The sequence below is a fragment of the Schistocerca cancellata genome, chromosome 3 (genome assembly GCF_023864275.1).
Source record: "Schistocerca cancellata isolate TAMUIC-IGC-003103 chromosome 3, iqSchCanc2.1, whole genome shotgun sequence".
NCBI lineage: Eukaryota > Metazoa > Arthropoda > Insecta > Orthoptera > Acrididae > Schistocerca > Schistocerca cancellata.
The window spans coordinates 704,491,243-704,510,613 of record NC_064628.1 but is presented as its reverse complement, the minus strand read 5'-3'; the positions used below and the strand labels follow the sequence as shown (position 1 = coordinate 704,510,613).

General features: G+C 50.8%; 1 protein-coding gene across 1 annotated transcript in view; it reads left to right on the top strand.

The window, feature by feature from the left end:
- Positions 1–19,371, top strand: part of LOC126176523 (axoneme-associated protein mst101(2)-like) — a 44,907-nt gene that overhangs the window by 11,400 nt on the left and 14,136 nt on the right. The window contains exon 2 of the mRNA XM_049923679.1: positions 16,768–17,842. Coding sequence (XP_049779636.1) covers positions 16,768–17,842 — 1,075 coding nt within the window. The remainder of the gene's footprint in view (positions 1–16,767; positions 17,843–19,371) is intronic.

The following is a 19,371-nucleotide window of genomic DNA, read 5'->3' as shown; positions in this document are numbered from 1 at the left end:
AACCATTCGTACGCTCTTCGCAAAATTTGAACGAACAGGCAGCGTAACTGATGACCAAGTGGGGCATGTTGGCCGCAAGCAGACCGCAGTTACGCCTGAAAATATCGCCACAGTTTCTGGAATTATTCAGCGAAATCCAATGTCATCCGTCCGTAGAATTGCATCTGAGACTGGTTTGAAGCGTTCCAGCACGCATAAAATACTGAGAAAGAGCCTACACATGTTTCCATTCAAAATTCAAACGCACCAGGCCATACCCGTACGAGCTGTGCAACAAAGGGTTGCCTTAGCTAATCAGATGCTCACAATGATTGATAGTGAAGAATTTGATGTTGGCTGCATCTGGTTTACAGATGAAGCACACTTCCAACTGAATGGATACGTGAATAAGCAGAACTGGCGATTTTGGGGTTTCGAAAAGCCATATTGGTGTGAAGCGAAACCCCTGTATTCTCCTTAAGTTACTGTGTGGGCTGCAGTATGCAGCAGAGGCATTATTGGCCCTTTTTTTCATTCGATAAACGGTCACTGGTGCACGTTACGTTGCAATTTTAAAACAATTTTTCGCCTCACAGCAAGCGTTAGAGGATCGACCAGGTACTGTGTTTTTTTTTTGTTGGGTTTAAGGGCGCTCAACTGCTGAGGTCATTAGCGCCTAGTCACTGTTGTTAGAGCACATGGAATCTAGTAAAACTCAAGGGGATGGAGGGGACACCAGAAGGGCCTGACAAAGATGCAGACAAAATAAGTAAAAAGATTAAATGTCTTTGGACAAGCCAGTTAAAGTTATAAAACGCAGAATACGAGCAGCTGCTCGAGCGTCATCAGCTAAAACATCCGGTAAAGTTAATGGCAGGGACAGAACAACACGAAATTGACTAAAACGGGGACACGCCAATAAAACATGGCGCACTGTTAATGCCTGACCACAAGGGCACTGCGGGACTGGGTCACCAGAGAGCAGGTAGCGGTGGCTAAACCGGCAATGCCCAATCCGCAACCTGGTCAGAAGGACCTCCTCGCGCCGAGATGGTCGGGAGGATGTTGTCCAACCAGTTGGGAGCGGTTTTACTGCCCGGAGCTTGTTTCCTTGGCGGGGTGACCAAGCATCCCACCACAACGACACAAGCCTCTTACATACATCCCCACGAACGTCGGATGACGGGACACAATGGGAGGCTGGCCGAGGCAGGAGGATTGCAGCCTTGGCTGCAGCATCCGCAGCCTCATTCCCAGGCACTCCTACATGTCCGGGAAACCACAGAAAGCTAACAGGACCACCATTATCAGCGAAAGAATGGAGGGACTGCTGTATCCGTTGAATCAAGGGATGGACCGGATAGGGAGCTCCAAGGCTCTGAAGAGCACTGAGTGAGTCAGAGCAGAGTACATATGATGAATGGCGGTGGCGGCGGGCATACTGAACGGACTGATGGAGAGCAAAAAGCTCGGCCGTAAAGCTGGAACATTGGTCGAGAAGCCGGTATTTAAAGGTGGCGGCCCCGACGACGAAGGCACAGCCGACACCATCGTCAGTTTTGGAGCCATCGGTGTAAATAAAGGCGTGACCGGCAAGTCGAGCACGAAGTTCGACAAACCGTGAGCAATACACTGCAGCCGGAGTACCCTCCTTCGGGAGTGAGCTGAGGTCGAGATAAATATGAACCGGAGCCTGGAGCCAAGGTGGTGTCGGGCTCTCATCCTCTCTGAAGGTGGTAGGGAGGGCAAAATCCAATTGTCGAAGCAGGCGACGGAAGCGGACTCCGGGGAGGGGGCAGCAGGGCCGACACATACAACCCGTACTGACGGTCGAGGGAATCGGCGAAGGAGGACTTGTAAGAGGGGTGGTCGGGCATAGACGACAGCCGGCAGGCATACCGACACAGCAGTACGTCGCGCCGGTAGGTCAACGGTAACTCGGCAGCTTCAGCATAAAGATTCTCGACAGGACTAGTGTAGAAGGCTCCGGTCGCAAGACGTATCCCCCAATGGTGGATGGAGTTGAGCCGGCGTAAGAGGGACGGCCGGGCGGACGAGTAGACGAAGCTCCCATAATCCAGCTTCGATCGGACTATGGACCGATACAAGCGAAGCAGGACAGTGCGATCCGCTCCCCAAGATGAACCGCTAAGATCTCTGAGGACATTAAGGGAACGTGTACAACGGGCCGCCAAATAAGAGACATGTGGAGACCAACACAGTTTCCTGTCCAACGTGAGCCCTAGAAACTTAATTGTGTCCACGAATGGGAGAACAACGGGACCGAGATGTAAGGATGGCGGAAGGAACGCTTTATACCGCCAAAAGTTGATACAAACCGTCTTTTTTTCAGAGAACCGGAAGCCATTTGCCACGCTCCATGAGTAGAGGCTGTCTAGACAACGCTGAAGGCAGCGCTCCAGGAGGCATGTTCTCTGGGCACTGCAGTAGATCGCGAAGTCATCGACAAAGAGAGCCTGAGACATTAGGTGGAATGCAATCCATAATTGGATTGATCGCGATGGCAAAAAGGGCTACGCTCAAGACGGAGCCCTGAGGCACTCCGTTCTCCTGGAGGAAGACGTCGGACAATACGGAACCCACACGTACCCTAAACTTTCGATCCGTTAAAAAGGAATCAATAAAAAGGGACAGGCGACCGCGTAGGCCCCACCTGTGCATAGTGCGAAGGATACCTCCCCTCCAACAGGTATCATAAGCCTTCTCCAAGTCGAAGAACACGGCTACCGTTTGGCGCCTGCGCAAAAAGTTGTTCATGATGAATGTCGACAAGGTCACAAGGTGGTCAACAGCGGAGCGGCGGCGACGAAAGCCGCATTGGACATTAGTAAGTAGCCGTCGAGATTCAAGAATCCAGACTAACCGAGCATTAACCATGCGCTCCATCACCTTACAGACACAGCTTGTAAGAGAAATGGTGCGGTAACTAGAAGGAAAGTGTCTGTCCTTCCCAGGTTTGGGTATAGGAACAACAACAACGACGTCACGCCAATGCATGGGGACTTTACCTTCAGTCCAGACGCAATTGTAGGTACAAAGAAGGAAGCTTTTGCCTGCCGGAGAAAGGTGTGCCAGCATCTGAACGTGAATGGCATCTGCCCCGGAGCAGAGGACCAGGACAGTGCAAGTGCACGTTTGAGTTCCCGCATAGTAAAGTGGCATTATGATTTTCCAGGTTCAGCGAGTGGAAGGAAGGTCGCCGAGCCTCTTCTGCCGCTTTCCTGGGAAGGAAGGCAGGATGGTAATGGGCGGAGCTTGAAACCTCCGCGAAAAAGCGGCCAAAGGCGTTGGAGACAGCCACAGGATCAACAAGGACCGCATTACCTGAGGTCAGGCCAGGTACCGAGGAGTGGGCCTTAATGCCCGACAGCCGGCACAGGCTACTCCAAACGACGGAAGAGGGAGTAAAACTGTTAAAGGAGCTGGTGAAAGAGGCCCCACAAGCATTTTTGCTGTCTTTGATGACTCTACGGCATTGCGCTCGGAGTCGTTTGTATTCAATACAATTCGCCCACGTAGGATGGCGGCGAAAGGTGCGTAAAGCACGTCGTCGAGCACGGATAGCGTCCCTACAAGCCTCGTTCCACCAGGGGACAGAAACGCGACGTGAAGAAGAAGTAGTAGTACGAGGAATGGAACGTTCGGCAGCAGTGATGATAACAGCCGTGAGGTGTTCGACCTGACTGTCACAACTGGGAAAATCGTGGTCCGGAAAGGTCGCCAGGAATGAGTAAAGTCCCCAGTCAGCTTTCAGTATGTTCCAGCTCGAAGGACGTGGGGATGGGGTGTGGTGCAGGAGACGAACGACACAGGGGAAGTGGTCGCTCTAATAGGTGTCAGAAAGGACGTACCACTCGAACCGACGGGCAAGAGTGGTAGAACAGATCGAGAGGTCCAAGTGGGAGTAGGTATGAGTAGAGTCCGAGAGGAAAGTCGGGGCGCCGGTATTGAGGCACACAAGATTGAGATGGTTGAAGACATCTGCCAAGAGTGAGCCTCTTTGACAGGATGCAGGAGAGCCCCAAAGGGGATGATGGGCATTGAAGTCGCCAAACAATAAAAACGGCGGGGGAAGCTGAACGATCAGGTGCATCATGTCAGCCCCACTAACAGCAGATGACGGAGTGTAGATGGTACAAACTGAAAAAGTAAAAGCAGAAAGAGTAATGCGGACAGCTATTGCTTGGAGTGGGGTGGTCAATGGGATGGGATGGTAATAGACATCGTCCCGAACGAGCAACATGACCCCACCATGAGCTGGGATACCGTCCACAGGGGTGAGGTCATACCGCTCCGAGGTATAGTGGGTAAAGGCAATACGGTCAGTCGGGCGCAACTTGGTTTCCTTGAGTCCAAGGACGAGCGGACAGTGCAGGCGGAGGAGCAGTTTTAATTCCTCCCGATGAGATCGGATACCTCTTATGTTCCAATGAAACAACGCCATCGCTAGTCAAAAAGTCGGGGGAACGAGACGGGGGAAGAGCTGGTCACCTCGACAGCCGCGGAGGGCCAGGTTTCGAGGGAACAACGCTACAACCGATGGGAGGCGGATCCGGTTCCATCGACTCGTCGCCAGCTGCGGCCGCTGTCCCTGGTTGTGTAGGAGGGGCAGCATCATTTGCCGACGAAAGGCCAGCTGAGTGCCTGGCAGCAGAGCGTCCCGGCGAAACTGAGGACGGCCGGGAGCAGCGACTCACGGATGGAGCGTCAGTCGAAACGCGCCGGGGTGGAGAGGGGGATAGAGACTTCTTCTTGGAGGCCTTCTTGGAAGGCCGAGGAGGCACAGGGATGGTGGGCTGGACCCGAAGAAGGTCCTCACGCGCGGGGTCCGTTTTGGAACGCCGGACCTCGGAAGCTGGGGTCCGGAACGTTTCCCCGATGGACGCCTGAGAAGAGGATCGCTTCTCAGGTGGCGTGGGGGGAGAAGGAGGAGGAAGGGTGGCCCCTGGGGCAGAGGGGGTGGGGGCCACGGGGGAGGAGGATTCGGAAGGGAGGGATTTGGGAGGCCGAGGCAGAGCCCCCTGATGGGCGGAGGAGGCGGAGGGGGGACAGGATAGGGGTGAGGAGACCGCGGAAGGAGTGGACACAACTGAGGCAAACGAAGTGGGCAATGGCACGGGATGGAGGCGGTCATACTTCTTCCTGGCCTCAGAATAAGAGAGCCGATCCAAAGTTTTAATTTCTTGTATCTTCTTCTCCTTCTGATATGCGGGGCAGTCTGAGGATCTAGGCGAGTGGACGCCAGGACAATTAACGCACCGAGGTGGTGGGGTGCATGTATGTTCCTCACGAAGAGGACGTCCACAATCGCCACAAAGGGCCTCAGCCTCACACCGTGACGATATGTGCCCAAAGCGCAAACACCTAAAACAGCGCATAGGAGGCGGGACGTAGGGTCGCACGTCACACCGGTAGCACATCACCTTTACCTTCTCTGGGAGAACGTCCCCCTCGAAGGCGAGGATAAAGGCCCCGGTGTCGATGCGACTGTCTTTGGGGCCGCGCTGGACTCGCCGGACGAAATGCACGCCTCGGCGCTCCAGGTTGGCCCTGAGCTCCTCATCAGATTGTAGCAGGAGGTCACGATGAAAAATAACCCCCTGCGTCCTATTTAGTGCCAGATGTGGGACAATGGAGACTGGGATGTCGCCTAGGCGGTCGCACGCCTGGAGCGCCGCCGACCGTGTGGCGGAAGTGGTCTTGATAAGAACGGACCCTGAACGCATCTTGCTGAGAGCCTCGATTTCCCCGCAGATGTCCTCAATGTGCTGAACAAAGAACATGGGCTTGGAGGTGGCGAATGTCCCCCCATCGGTTCGAGAACAGACCAAATAGCGGGGGAAGTACTTCGCCCCAAGCCGGCGGGCCTGTCCCTCCTCCCATGGAGTGGCCAACGGGGAAAGGGCAGGAGAACCAGAACTAGAAACGGTACCTTTTCTTTTGAAAGACTCGGCCGCAGAGCGACCTGATACTTGGTGAAGTTTCATCTGCGAAACGTCCGCCCCGACACCACCCACTCCGACCAGGGGCTCTCCCCACGGGCGCCACCCAGCCGCAGCAAGGGCCACCTGGCAGGATGACCATTGCCGGGAGTCCTGATGCCCCAAGGAGACGGGCATCTACTCCTTGGCCGACGTGGGGAGGGTGCAGCTCAGGTATCGGCAGTACGATCCCTGTGTTGTCAGGGGGCTACAACCTAGAGGGTACATGACGATCCCACCACAACGGGCTGGCTACCGTGCTGGATTTCTGGTGCCATGGAAAGTCCATCATGATCGCTGGTGCAGATGGAGATGCACTATGGGCGTAACTTGGACAACCCATCAGGCGTTTAGGCCCAATTTGAGGAATAGTGGGTATGGTTACAATGCCGGTGCAATGCTGAGTGCCAAGGTCTTAGTGCACTTTTTTTAGGACCAGTGGTACACCACATAAGGCGTCCTTCCCCAAAAGGCTCGTACTTCTGTAGAATTTTGAAAAATGGAGGTCAAACCCCAAGGGGGACCAGCACATGGAAGGCCGAAACGGTTGAAACTCCTTTTAGTCGCCTCGTGCGACAGGCAGGAATACCTCGGGCCTATTCTTACCCTGGACCCGCAGGGGGATCGACCAGGTACTGAATGGTTTAAGCAAGATGGAGCCCGACCACATCGGACCGAACAAGTGTTTCGCTTTCTTGAGGAATACTTCGGGAATCGAGTCATTGCTTTGGAATATCCCAAATTTACTGGTGCAGGCATGGATTGGCTTCCATATTCGCCGGATCTGATTCCCTGTGACTTTTTTTGTGGGGCACAGTGAAAGACATGGTCTACCCGAAGCATCCCGCCACGCTGGACGAGCTTGAATCGGCGATCTCTATGGCATGTGAATCCATTTCGGTTGAGACACTACGAAATGTGATGGCGAATTTCATTCTTCGTTTGCGCCTCCTCTGTAGTGCCAACGGTGAACATTTTGAAAACATTGTGATGTGATTGTTTGCGAAGATTCTTTTCATACGATTATTTCACTTATGTATGCTGATATGAGCTGTACAGCGTACAGCGCCATCTGTTAGCAGCTTTTGTAACTATTATTTGAAGCTGCTGTATGAACTACTTACAGCTTTCACAATAAACATACCGTTTACTGCATTCCTCTATCGATCTTTGTTTTCGAGATATTTAATTTTGAAATCAGGGAGCCCTTTTCTGGACACCCTGTATATACTTGCACGAATTGTGTGTTGAAGACTACATCTGGTTCTGTGTGTAACGGAAGTGAGTCATAGTGAGAAGAATATTTTTGTTAGGGAGTTGGTGTGTGCAGTTTATTTGTCCTGCTGTATATAAACTTTTAGAGAGAAAATTGGATAGCAGAGGTTATGAAGACCACTGCCATCTTCCAGGAATCAGGTTGTTTTGTAATCGATCAGTCACTGGTTTGTGTGTTGGTCTGAGAAATTAGTTTTAGCACTCTTATTAATACTACCTTTCAACTACCATCAGCACCTCTGGAACTTGTTTTGAATAAATGACAAATTTTTGAAACGGTGCCCACGATACCCGCTTTCACCTAGGAGGCTCTGATTCGATTATGGTACCGAAACAATTTTTCTGCTGTCACTGTGCTGTATTTTGACTTCAGTCACATTTCTTGCAAACCTCGTGGTTTACTTACCTACTTTACAAGCGTCGGTCCTCCTGCAATGTTGTCAGTTGAAAAGCAGCTACCGTGCCGGAAGTCAGGAAATCATTTCGTGGCAAAGTCAAGGAAGGATCAGAAGCGACTGATAGGGGCATATCCTAGCATTCACTAGGCAACGTCCATACCATGTTGAACACACCGGTCCTCTGTCCGTCAATAGAGGTAAGCAATATAGCTTCTTGTCAGTAGTTCGATGGAAGGCCGGAGTGCTCTTGGTTGCAGCTTATTGTTGTTTATGGATGGGCGATTTTTCAAATGTACTGACACCATGTTTGTTTCTCGGTATGTTAAGACGCGTCCTGTCGGCTCCCCAAACCCGTGGCTAATGCACTGTATGATACTGAGGACTTTCAGGGTCCTCACTTTCACGTTTGGCAACCACTACAATAATTGGAAGTTAAAAATGAGGCCCATAAACCGCACCGAGGCTCTAAATTGTAGAATGCTGTCCATCATATGCCTGTCAAGTAAGTTAAAAATACGCCCCCCCCCCCCCCCCCACACACACACACACACACACACACACACACACACACACACACACACACACACACACACACACACAACCCTCTAGAAATCACGTCTTTGGTTGTTTCTGGAACACTGGAAGATGAACAGGCAACAGGCAAATAGTCTGCAAGTAAGGAGCAACGCAGAGGACTGTGCCGTAGACTGTATATTGTTTATGGCTACGGCAAAGACAGTAACAATTAAAATATTGCTACTGATCCGTGGCACCTTCCCTATGCCTTCTTTCACTGGCGCTCCCATAGGCAGTGCGAATTTATATCTTAGTTTTCGTAGTTGATCGCTGGCTCAGAGTGTTTGAAATAAGCCGTCAGTGAGTTGCAAGGGGGAAAACGGGCAGGAGGGGTGCAGCGTAAGGGTATCAAGCATGAGTTTTCGCGCATAACGGCTGCTTCAGCCGTTAGTTTTGTTCGTGCCGAGGCTAATTTGCCACTCATTTGAGTAATCTCAATCGCACTGTTGTATGGACTGTATCCACCTTCTGTAGATTTCCACTTCCCTATTTGTACACACTGTGAGGACCTGGACGCTTGTATTTTTGCCCCACCGTTTCCATGTATGGAAGGACCAGAACTGGAAAATTTTGCGGTCACTATTGCTCGCGCTGTATTATCTGTATCCCTATTGGGTTTTGTTATCTCATACAATTTTTATGTGTATCTTAGCTACTTTCAAACCGGCATAGGTGCAAAGAATGTACATGGTTAATGAACAAAAATACCCCGATCACGATTGGGACCTAATCTGGAGAAGTATCAGCATCCGTTGTCTACCTACGAACGTCAGTGCTACGTGGTACAAAACCGTCAGTAGGGAGGTAGTGGCCAATTCCAAGCTCCACGTCACACACCTGACAGACTCGCCAAATTGTTCGTCGTGCACTAGTTGATTGTAAGGAACATAGATTAGTGTGCAATAATGTCAAGGAAATCAGGCACGTCATCAGCCGGAGACTTGTCAATATAACCCAAATAGCCCCGATACCACTGCGAGATTTTTTAAAAATCTCAATTATGTGCTGTATTCACCCACAAAAAGGAAATGCTTAAAAGACGCAAAATATGTCGCGTCTTGACGAAGGATGACGAAAGCAAGGATGATTTTTGCATATATCTTAACACCCAACACCACAATATCATTAAGGCAAGTAGGTATTTACCAACTTCTGGAGAAACAAAATCATGAGATATCTCTACCACAAAATGAATCACAGCCATCTGAGCCAACAGACTCGGTATGCATTTACTTTACGTTACCATTTAAGTTCGTAGTTTCTGTCTGCAGAATCATCATCCGTTTTTGCTGACAGGGAAGGGTCTCCTTTATTTGGTTGTAACGAATATATGAAGGAAACATTCTTTGTTTAACGAACGGCGGGTCTATTTAAATTTTATTCATATGTAGAACGAACTCAATTTTAATCCAGGAGAAGGGATGTTTTCACGTTGTACGTGTAAGGTTCGCAACGCATCTTTTGACGTGTCTGTGGGGCTACGTGAAAGACCGCGCTTTTATTCATTCTATGCTTGACTGTTTAATGCATGCGACATCGCATTGTTGAAGCTGTGATTTCAGTAACGTGAGACCAGCCGCTTCGTGTGTGGCAGGAAATGAGCCACCGTTTTGATATTTGTCGTGCAACGCATGGTTCTCACATTGGATGCAAAAACTTTCAACCTTTCTCGTTCCAGGAACGTCGGAATTCTAACGATGATGTGTTTAAGGGACTAAAAAACTGATCAGTAGGTCAGAATGTAAAATGCGAAAAGAATGGGACTAGGCTGCTTATACTGTTTAATGGGTAAAAGGAGGAATGAAGGGAGATAAACGGGGGGGTGGGCGGCTGAAGACCCAAGGTGAGACGGGAAGAAATGAACCTGCTGTTTGGTGGGTACCCGCCACCGGAGGAGCTCTGGTTTCCGCAACCGTCCCTAAGTCTGCAACAGAAAGAGTATTATAGGTTGTAGAAAAATCCGCTCCCCCTCAGGAGGGAACGGGTATTAATAGGGCTGGTCGCTCCATGCAGTCAGCCAGCAGTTACAGGAACGTCGAGGGTCGACGGAACTCATCCAGCAGTGTCCATCCACCGCTCTGGGTAGAATTTATTACTATTTATCTTATTTTTATATATTTTATATGCTTATTATAACATCTATACTACTTTGGCAATATATCTTTACAGAGTCTGAAGATGACTTTCATAGAGTCGAAACCGGTCTCACACACCAATAAAGAATATTTCAACAAGATTGCCATCAAGACTGTTTTAAATTTTAATTTTAACATCCGCTGTTGTCAGTAGACTACCGCAGCTGCAGCGAGGAAAATCCTCCCGCCGCAGAGGGAACTAATGGGTAAGTTTCCTGAGGCCAATGTGCAGTCGTCACAACACAATGTAATCTTTGGAGACGCCTGGAAATCTGTATTACACTTCAGTGGAGCCCTAAATCACTACTTGTTTTGGGTCTTAGTAGCCTGCCATTCCAATTCCCAGAGACTCCAAATATTGAGTCGGAGTTTTAACATTAAGTCTGGGCTCGAAACCCCTACGTCACGTTGATCTCTTGTAATCCCATCTTTTTAGCTAGCCGGTCGGCGAATTCATTTCCTTTAATACCGATGTGACTGTGTCCAGATGAGCGTCACTGTCTTTCCAGAGCTATGGGGTCAGCTTGTATGTCCTGGATGTTTACGACCGAAAGATTTTTGGGACAGCACAGGATTATGGTTTTAAGCAGCTTACAGAATCACTACATATCAGGAAGTTAGTTGTGACCTGGCATGTTTTTTTTTGTGGTTTTAGGGCGCACAACTTCAATGGTCATTAGCGCCCTGACTACTCTAAGAATGCACCGCGAGGCACAAGTTGACAACAACTAAAAGGGAAAACACGATAATAGACAGACTGACAGGCATAGGATTAAAAAACAGCATCATCAAATGTCCTTAGCGAGGTTTGTCAAATTGATAAAACGAAGAACACGAGCAGCTGCTCGTGGGTCATCCGCTAAAATGGCATCGAAAGTATTAGGCAGGTTAAGATCGAGGCGCAGTGTGTTAAGATCTGGACAGGACATTAAAATGTGTCTAACCGTCAGCAAGTGCCCACATGGGCAGAACGGCGCCGGCGCAGCCGTCAGCAGATGGCTATGGCTGAACCGGCAGTGTCCAATTCTTAACCGGGCTAAAACGACCTCCTCCCGCCGAGAAGGGCGTGAGGAGGACGTCCAAGCCACGGGAAGAGGTTTTAAGGCCCGAAGCTTGTTGTCGGTAAGTGCAGCCCAATCGGCATGCTACAGCGATAAGATGCGCCGACAAATGACCCTGCTAAAATCGGACGAAGGGACACAACAAGAAGCTGTCCGAGGCTGGAGGACCGCAGCCTTGGCCGCAGCATCTGCAGCTTCGTTCCCAGGGATACCGACATGGCCAGGAACCCACATAAAGCTAACCGGAGAACCGACGTCCACCAGCTGCTGAAGAGAGCGTTGGATCCGGTGTACGAAAGGGTGAACCGGGTACGGATCACTGAGGCTCTGGATGGCGCTCGGAGTCGGAGCAGATGACATAAGCAGAATGTCGGTGGCGGCAGATGTAAAGAACAGCCTGGTAGAGGGCAAAGAGCTCAGCTGTGAAGACCGAACAATGGCCATGGAGCCGGTATTTGAAACTTTGTGCCCCGACAATAAAGGAACACCCGACCCCGTCATTGGTCTTAGAGCCATCTGTATAAATGAAAGTCATGTTGATGAACTTCGAACGAAGTTCCAAAAAACTGGAGTGGTAGACCGAACAGGGGGTAACCTCTTTTGGGAGCGAGCTGTGGTCAAGGTGAACGCGGACCTGAGCCTGGAGCCAAGGTGGCGTGTGGCTCTCGCCCACTCGAAAGGTTGCAGGGAGTGAAAAATTAAGGTGTTGAAGGAGGCGACGAAAGCGAACTCCAGGGGGTAGCAGGGCAGAGACATACAACCCGTATTGACGGTCGAGAGAGTCGTCAAAAAAGGAACGATAAGACGGATGGTCGGGCATTGAAAGTAGCCGACAGGCATACCGACAAAGCAGTATATCGCGCCGGTAGGTGAGTGGCAATTCGCCAGCGTCAGCATGAAGACACTCTACGGGACTAGTATAAAATGCTCCGATCGCAAGTCGTAAACCCCGATGTTGTATGGAGTTGAGGCGGCGTAAGATGGATGGCCGTGCAGAGGAGTATACGAAGCTCCCATAATCCAGCTTGGAGCGGACGATCGACCGATATAGACGAAGTAGAACAGTTCGATCCGCTCCCCACGACATACCACTGAGAACACGGAGGACATTTAAAGAACGGGTACAACGGGCGGCCAAATATGACGTGTGGAGACCAGCTAAGTTTCCTGTCATAGGTAAGGCCTAAAAATTTGGTTGTCTCCACGATTGGGAGAGCAACGGGACCGAGTCGTAAGGACGGTGGGAGAAACTCTTTGTAGCGCCAGAAGTTAATACAGACCGTCTTCTCGGCAGAAAAACGGAAGCCATTGGCGACACTCCAGGAGTAAAGACGGTCAAGAGAACGCTGAAGACAGCGCTCCAGGACACGTGTACACTGCGCGCTGCAATAGATGGTAAAATCGTCCACAAAAAGGGAGCCTGATACATCAGCTGGGAGGCAATCCATTATTGGATTGATCGCGATGGCGAACAGAGCGACGCTCAAAACTGAGCCCTGTGGCACCCCATTCTCCTGGCGAAAGGTGTCGGACAGGACAGAACCCACACGTACCCTGAACTGTCGATCCATTAAAAAGTAACGAATAAAAAGAGGGAGGCGACCGCGAAGGCCCCATGTATGCATGGTGCGGAGAATGCCCGCCCTCCAACAGGTGTCGTAAGCCTTCTCCAAATCAAAGAACACAGCCGCGGTCGGGCGCTTCCGCAAGAAGTTATTCATAATGAAGGTCGACAAGTTAACCAGATGGTCAACAGCAGAGCGGCGCCTACGAAATCGACATTGTACATTGGTAAGTAGGCGTCGAGACTCGAGCAGCCAAACCAATCGAGAGTTAACCATTCGCTCCATCACTTTACAGACACAGCTGGTAAGCGAGATAGGTCGATAACTGGAAGGCAAGTGCTTGTCCTTCCCCGGCTTAGGAATCGGGACAATAGACTCGCGCCAGCATGCGGGAACATGTCCCTCAATCCAGATGCGATTGTATGTACGAAGAAGAAAATTTTTACCCGCAGGAGAAAGGTTCTTCAGCATCTGAATATCAATAGAATCAGGCCCTGGAGCGGAGGACCGTGATCGGCCAAGTGCGGTTTCGAGTTCCCGCATGGTGAATGGGGCATTATAACTTTCACAATTCGAGGAGCGGAAGTCAGGTGGCCTAGCCTCCTCTGCCTGTTTGCGGGGGAGGAAGGCAGGGTGGTAATGAGCGGAGCTCGAAACCTCTGCGAAAAAGCGGCCGAAGGCATTGGAGACAGCCTCAGGGGCCACAAGGACTTCATTCGCGACCTTCAAGCCAGAAACTGGGGAGTGGACCTTAGTGCCAGATAGCCGGCGCAGGCTACCCCAGACAACAGAAGGAGTAAAACTGTTGAATGTGCTTGTGAAAGCAGCCCAGCTGGCTTTCTTGCTTTCTTTAATAATACGACGACACTGAGCACGTAATCGTTTATAATTAATACAATTCGCCACTGTAGGGTGGCTTTTAAAGGTGCGTAAAGCACGTCGACGAGCACGTAAAGCGTCTCTACATGCTGCGGTCCACCTGGGGACCGGTACGCGACGTGGAGAAGAAGTAGGGTGAGGGATGGAATATTCAGCAGCAGCGAGAATGACTTCCGTGAGGTGTGCGACCTGACGATCGCAGCTTGGGAAGGTTTGATCCTGAAAGGTCGCCCTGGAAGAGAAGAGCCCCCAGTCTGCATTGGAGATGGTCCAACTAGAGGAGCACGGAGAGGGAGTATGCTGTAGGAGATGGATAACACACGGGAAGTGGTCGCTCGAATATGTATCAGCATGTGCATACCACTCAAACCGGCGTGCAAGTTGGGGAGTACATATAGAGAGGTCTAAATGGGAATAGGTGTGATATGTGTCCGAAAGAAAAGTAGGGGCGCCAGTATTGAGGCAGACAAGATTGAGCTGGTTGAAAAGGTCTGCTAACAAGGAGCCCCTCGGGCAGGATGCTGGAGAGCCCCAAAGGGGATGGTGGGCATTGAAGTCTCCAGTTAACAAAAATGGTGCAGGTAGCTGAGCAATAAGTTGCATCATGACTGCCCTGGTAACGGCAGATGACGATGGAGTGTAAACGGTACAAAAGGAAAACGTAAAAGTGGGGAGAGTAATGCGGATGGCAACTGCCTGCAGGCCGGTGTGCAACGTGATGGGATCGTAGTAAATATCATCCCGGACCAGCAACATAACCCCTCCATGAGCTGGGATACCTGCCACAGGGGGTAGGGCAAAACGCACAGAGGTGTATTGTGCCAAGGCAATTTGATCGCATGGGCGTAGCTTCGTTTCCTGGAGGGCTACTACGAGCGGACGATGCAAGCGGAGCAGCAACTTCAAGTCCTCTCGGTTGGAGCGAATGCTGCGAATATTCCAGTGAATAAGTGCCATCGTAAGAAAAGGAAGATGAGAGAAGGGGTCACCTCGAAGGCCGCTTAGGGCCTGGCTTCGAGCGAGCACTGCCGCCGCTATCAGTAGGCGGACAGTCATCGTCCATGGGGTCTATAGGGTCATCGGCCATCTCGGGAGGATGGCCGGGAGGGGGAGCTTCCTCCGCCGGTGAACGGCCAGATGTACGGCTACCAGCGGTGCGGCCAGGCGAAACGGATGACGGCCTGGGGCGGCAACCGCTGGGTGGCGCAGGAGAAGAAATGCGCCGTGGCGGAGAAGGAGAACTGTGCTTCCTATGCGCCTTTTTGGAAGGACGTTTGGTGGAAGTACCGGTCGAAGGCTGGGAGGTCGAGGTACGGAGGAAGTCTGCACGGGATGGTTCCTTCTTGAAGGCCCGTGCATCTGACTTCGGGGTCTTCGTCTTAGCAGAAGCTGAGGAAGGGGCTGGTGTCTGTGGGGTGATGGGAGGAAGAGGAGACGTCGACCGCGCGATCTTAGCACTGGCCGAACGGACGACCGCGGTGCTGAAGGTCAGATCGCATGTCTGGGTTGCTACCTCCCGGGTAGTCCGAGGAGAGGCGAGGACGGTACTGTATTTCCCCGCTGGGAGCAGCGTGGGCTTCCTACTAGCCAATAGCTTGCGAGCAGCCGAGGTGGACACTTTCTCTTTGACCCGAATTTCTTGGATACAGCGTTCTTCCTTATAGACAGGACAGTCGCGGGAGGATGCGGCATGGTCACCCTGACAGTTCACACAACGAGGAGACGGAGGTGGACAGTCACCCTCATGGGCATCCCTGCCACAAGTGACACATTTAGCCGCATTGGAACAAGACTGTCGAGTGTGATTGAAACGCTGACACTGGTAGCAGCGCGTAGGTGTCGGGACATAGGGGCCAACAGAAATTACCTCGTAGCCCACCTTGATGCGCGATGGCAGCTTAACACTATCGAAGGTCAAGAAAAGTGTCCGGGTCGGTACAAGGTCATTATTGACCTTTTTCATGACCCTATGGACAGCCGTCACTCGCTGCTCAGCGAGGAAAGATTGAAGCTCCTCATCAGTCAATCCGTCGAGGGAGCTAGTATAGACTACACCACGAGACGAATTCAAAGTTCGGTGGGCCTCCACCCGTACAGGGAACGTGTACAGGAGGGTGGCCCGAAGCAGTTTTTTTGCCTGAAAGGCACTTTCAGTTTCTAGTAATAAGGTGCCGTTACGCAACCTGGTACAATATTTGACAGATCCGGCTATGACATCTACGCCCTTCTGAATAACGAAAGGGTTGACAGAGGAAAAATCCTTTCCGTCCTCAGATCGAGAAACTACGAGGAACTGTGGGGCAGGCGGTAGTACTTTTGTCACTGTTTGCTGGTCACGTTTCCGTTTTTGGGTCGAAGTCGAGAGAGATGGAGTAGAATCCATTGCGGAGGAATCCCCCATGATTGCCAGCGTCTCCGATGGCGCGCTCCTTCCTTGTGGGGACCCTCTCAGAGGGCACTCCCGCCTTAGGTGAATGTTTACACCTCAGGTCACACCTCCCGAGAAACAGACGGAGGGACCAATCGGCATGGTCAGAAGGTATCAGCTCAGGCAATCACCCCTCCCCGGGCCTGGCCTTTACCAGGGGGTACGCGCGTGCCTTACATGTCTACCCAGGGCGGGGACTTACGCGTTACCCCGTCACCGGCTACGTGTGCGAACGCGTGGGTCGGCCTTCAGGCACGCACAGGGAGGAAGGAAGAAGAGGAAAAAGAAGAGAGAGGGAGAAAGAGGACAGACTGTCTCAAACGCCGAGGCGGAGACCAGAGAAGGCAAGGAGAAAAAGGCAACGAGAAGGCAAGGAGAAAAAGGCAACGAGAAGGCAAGGAGAAAAAGGCAACGAGAAGGCAAGGAGAAAAAGGCAACGAGAAGGCAAGGAGAAAAAGGCAACGAGAAGGCAAGGAGAAAAAGGCAACGAGAAGGCAAGGAGAAAAAGGCAACGAGAAGGCAAGGAGAAAAAGGCAACGAGAAGGCAAGGAGAAAAAGGCAACGAGAAGGCAAGGAGAAAAAGGCAACGAGAAGGCAAGGAGAAAAAGGCAACGAGAAGGCAAGGAGAAAAAGGCAACGAGAAGGCAAGGAGAAAAAGGCAACGAGAAGGCAAGGAGAAAAAGGCAACGAGAAGGCAAGGAGAAAAAGGCAACGAGAAGGCAAGGAGAAAAAGGCAACGAGAAGGCAAGGAGAAAAAGGCAACGAGAAGGCAAGGAGAAAAAGGCAACGAGAAGGCAAGGAGAAAAAGGCAACGAGAAGGCAAGGAGAAAAAGGCAACGAGAAGGCAAGGAGAAAAAGGCAACGAGAAGGCAAGGAGAAAAAGGCAACGAGAAGGCAAGGAGAAAAAGGCAACGAGAAGGCAAGGAGAAAAAGGCAACGAGAAGGCAAGGAGAAAAAGGCAACGAGAAGGCAAGGAGAAAAAGGCAACGAGAAGGCAAGGAGAAAAAGGCAACGAGAAGGCAAGGAGAAAAAGGCAACGAGAAGGCAAGGAGAAAAAGGCAACGAGAAGGCAAGGAGAAAAAGGCAACGAGAAGGCAAGGAGAAAAAGGCAACGAGAAGGCAAGGAGAAAAAGGCAACGAGAAGGCAAGGAGAAAAAGGCAACGAGAAGGCAAGGAGAAAAAGGCAACGAGAAGGCAAGGAGAAAAAGGCAACGAGAAGGCAAGGAGAAAAAGGCAACGAGAAGGCAAGGAGAAAAAGGCAACGAGAAGGCAAGGAGAAAAAGGCAACGAGAAGGCAAGGAGAAAAAGGCAACGAGAAGGCAAGGAGAAAAAGGCAACGAGAAGGCAAGGAGAAAAAGGCAACGAGAAGGCAAGGAGAAAAAGGCAACGAGAAGGCAAGGAGAAAAAGGCAACGAGAAGGCAAGGAGAAAAAGGCAACGAGAAGGCAAGGAGAAAAAGGCAACGAGAAGGCAAGGAGAAAAAGGCAACGAGAAGGCAAGGAGAAAAAGGCAACGAGAAGGCAAGGAGAAAAAGGCAACGAGAAGGCAAGGAGAAAAAGGCAACGAGAAGGCAAGGAGAAAAAGGCAACGAGAAGGCAAGGAGAAAAAGGCAACGAGAAGGCAAGGAGAAAAAGGCAACGAGAAGGCAAGGAGAAAAAGGCAACGAGAAGGCAAGGAGAAAAAGGCAACGAGAAGGCAAGGAGAAGTCAAGGGAAAGAGTAAAGAAGACAGTGAGGTGGAGAAGAGCAAAGAAAGGAACCAACAAAAGGAAGGAAGAAACGAGAAGTGAAAAACCAAAAAGACCACGAATATAGGTCGTGGAACCGTCCGTCTCCGGACGCAGGCGCTAACTACCCCCGTGAGGGGGATGGACTCCTTTTAGTCGCTTCTTACGACAGGCAGGAATACCTCGGGCCTATTCTAATCCCCGGACCCGTAGGGGGGACCTGGCATGTGATGTACCACAAAGCCTGAGAGATGGCGACGAACTCTGCAGTGTTTACACTGCAGGTACTTGGCAAAGTGTGCTTCTAGTGTCCCCTTGCATGTGCAAATTCGTAATCGATACTGTCGGTTTCCAATCCATCTGTGTAGATGGATACCGAATTAAAATAATCGTGTAAAATTGAAAGAAACCTGTATCTGAGAAAGGTAAGATCAGCATCCTCCCTGAGGCCACAAAAGAGGGCCATCCGCATCACAAGACGTAGTACAGCCCACAGGGAATGTCTAGAGTGAGCTCTTGGAACACAGACTAACGGAGACTGTTGCTGATCCTTCAGTAGAAAATAGAGTCGGATCCCAGCTGGCCTTCCTAGTTTTGGGCGATGCGCAGACAATCTGAACTGCTGGTTTTTTAACAGTGTGGAGCAACATGGATTGGTAGGCATGAGACAGATTGTGACTGCTAAAGTTCCCAAAAGCTGCTGTCGTCTAACTTCCAGCAGTGAGGTACCGGCTTCCTCCAGGAGGCTGTCAATAGTGCTCGTACTTGACCCCGTTGCTAACCACACGCCATTGTGGTGAATAAGGTCCAGCAGGCTCACTACAAACGATGCAGCCAACGCATAGACAACACATTCATAGTCCAAGCGGGATAAAATCAACGCTTTGTAAAATCTCCCAGAAGAGAGCACGAACCAGTTACTACGCCAATGAAATTGTACGATGAACGCGTTAATTGGTGAGAGCAGGGACGCACTGTAAGAGGAGACGGGAAGCCGTCACCGGAGAAGAAAGAAAAGTACACAGGTTCTCGTTCCATCACCGAAGTTAAGGAATGTAGGGTGTCGTCAGTCGTTGGATGGTTTACTGCTAAGGCAACACGTCCCGAGCGCTCCCACAGCTGAGGTTTTCTTGACTTTGTTGGCCTTAGCGCCAGTTCTGGGGGGCGTGCAACTTCCCTGTGTGATACCGCATCTGCTAATTTTTTAAAGGTATGTTTATTTGGAAAAATAACGAGGATCAACCGTGTTGACACTACTGATTGTAGCTTTGACCGTGACTTCCCGTGACCGTCGGGTTCTGAAATTCGTCAGTGGACGAAATTTTTTTTTTTTTTTTTTTTTTGTGGT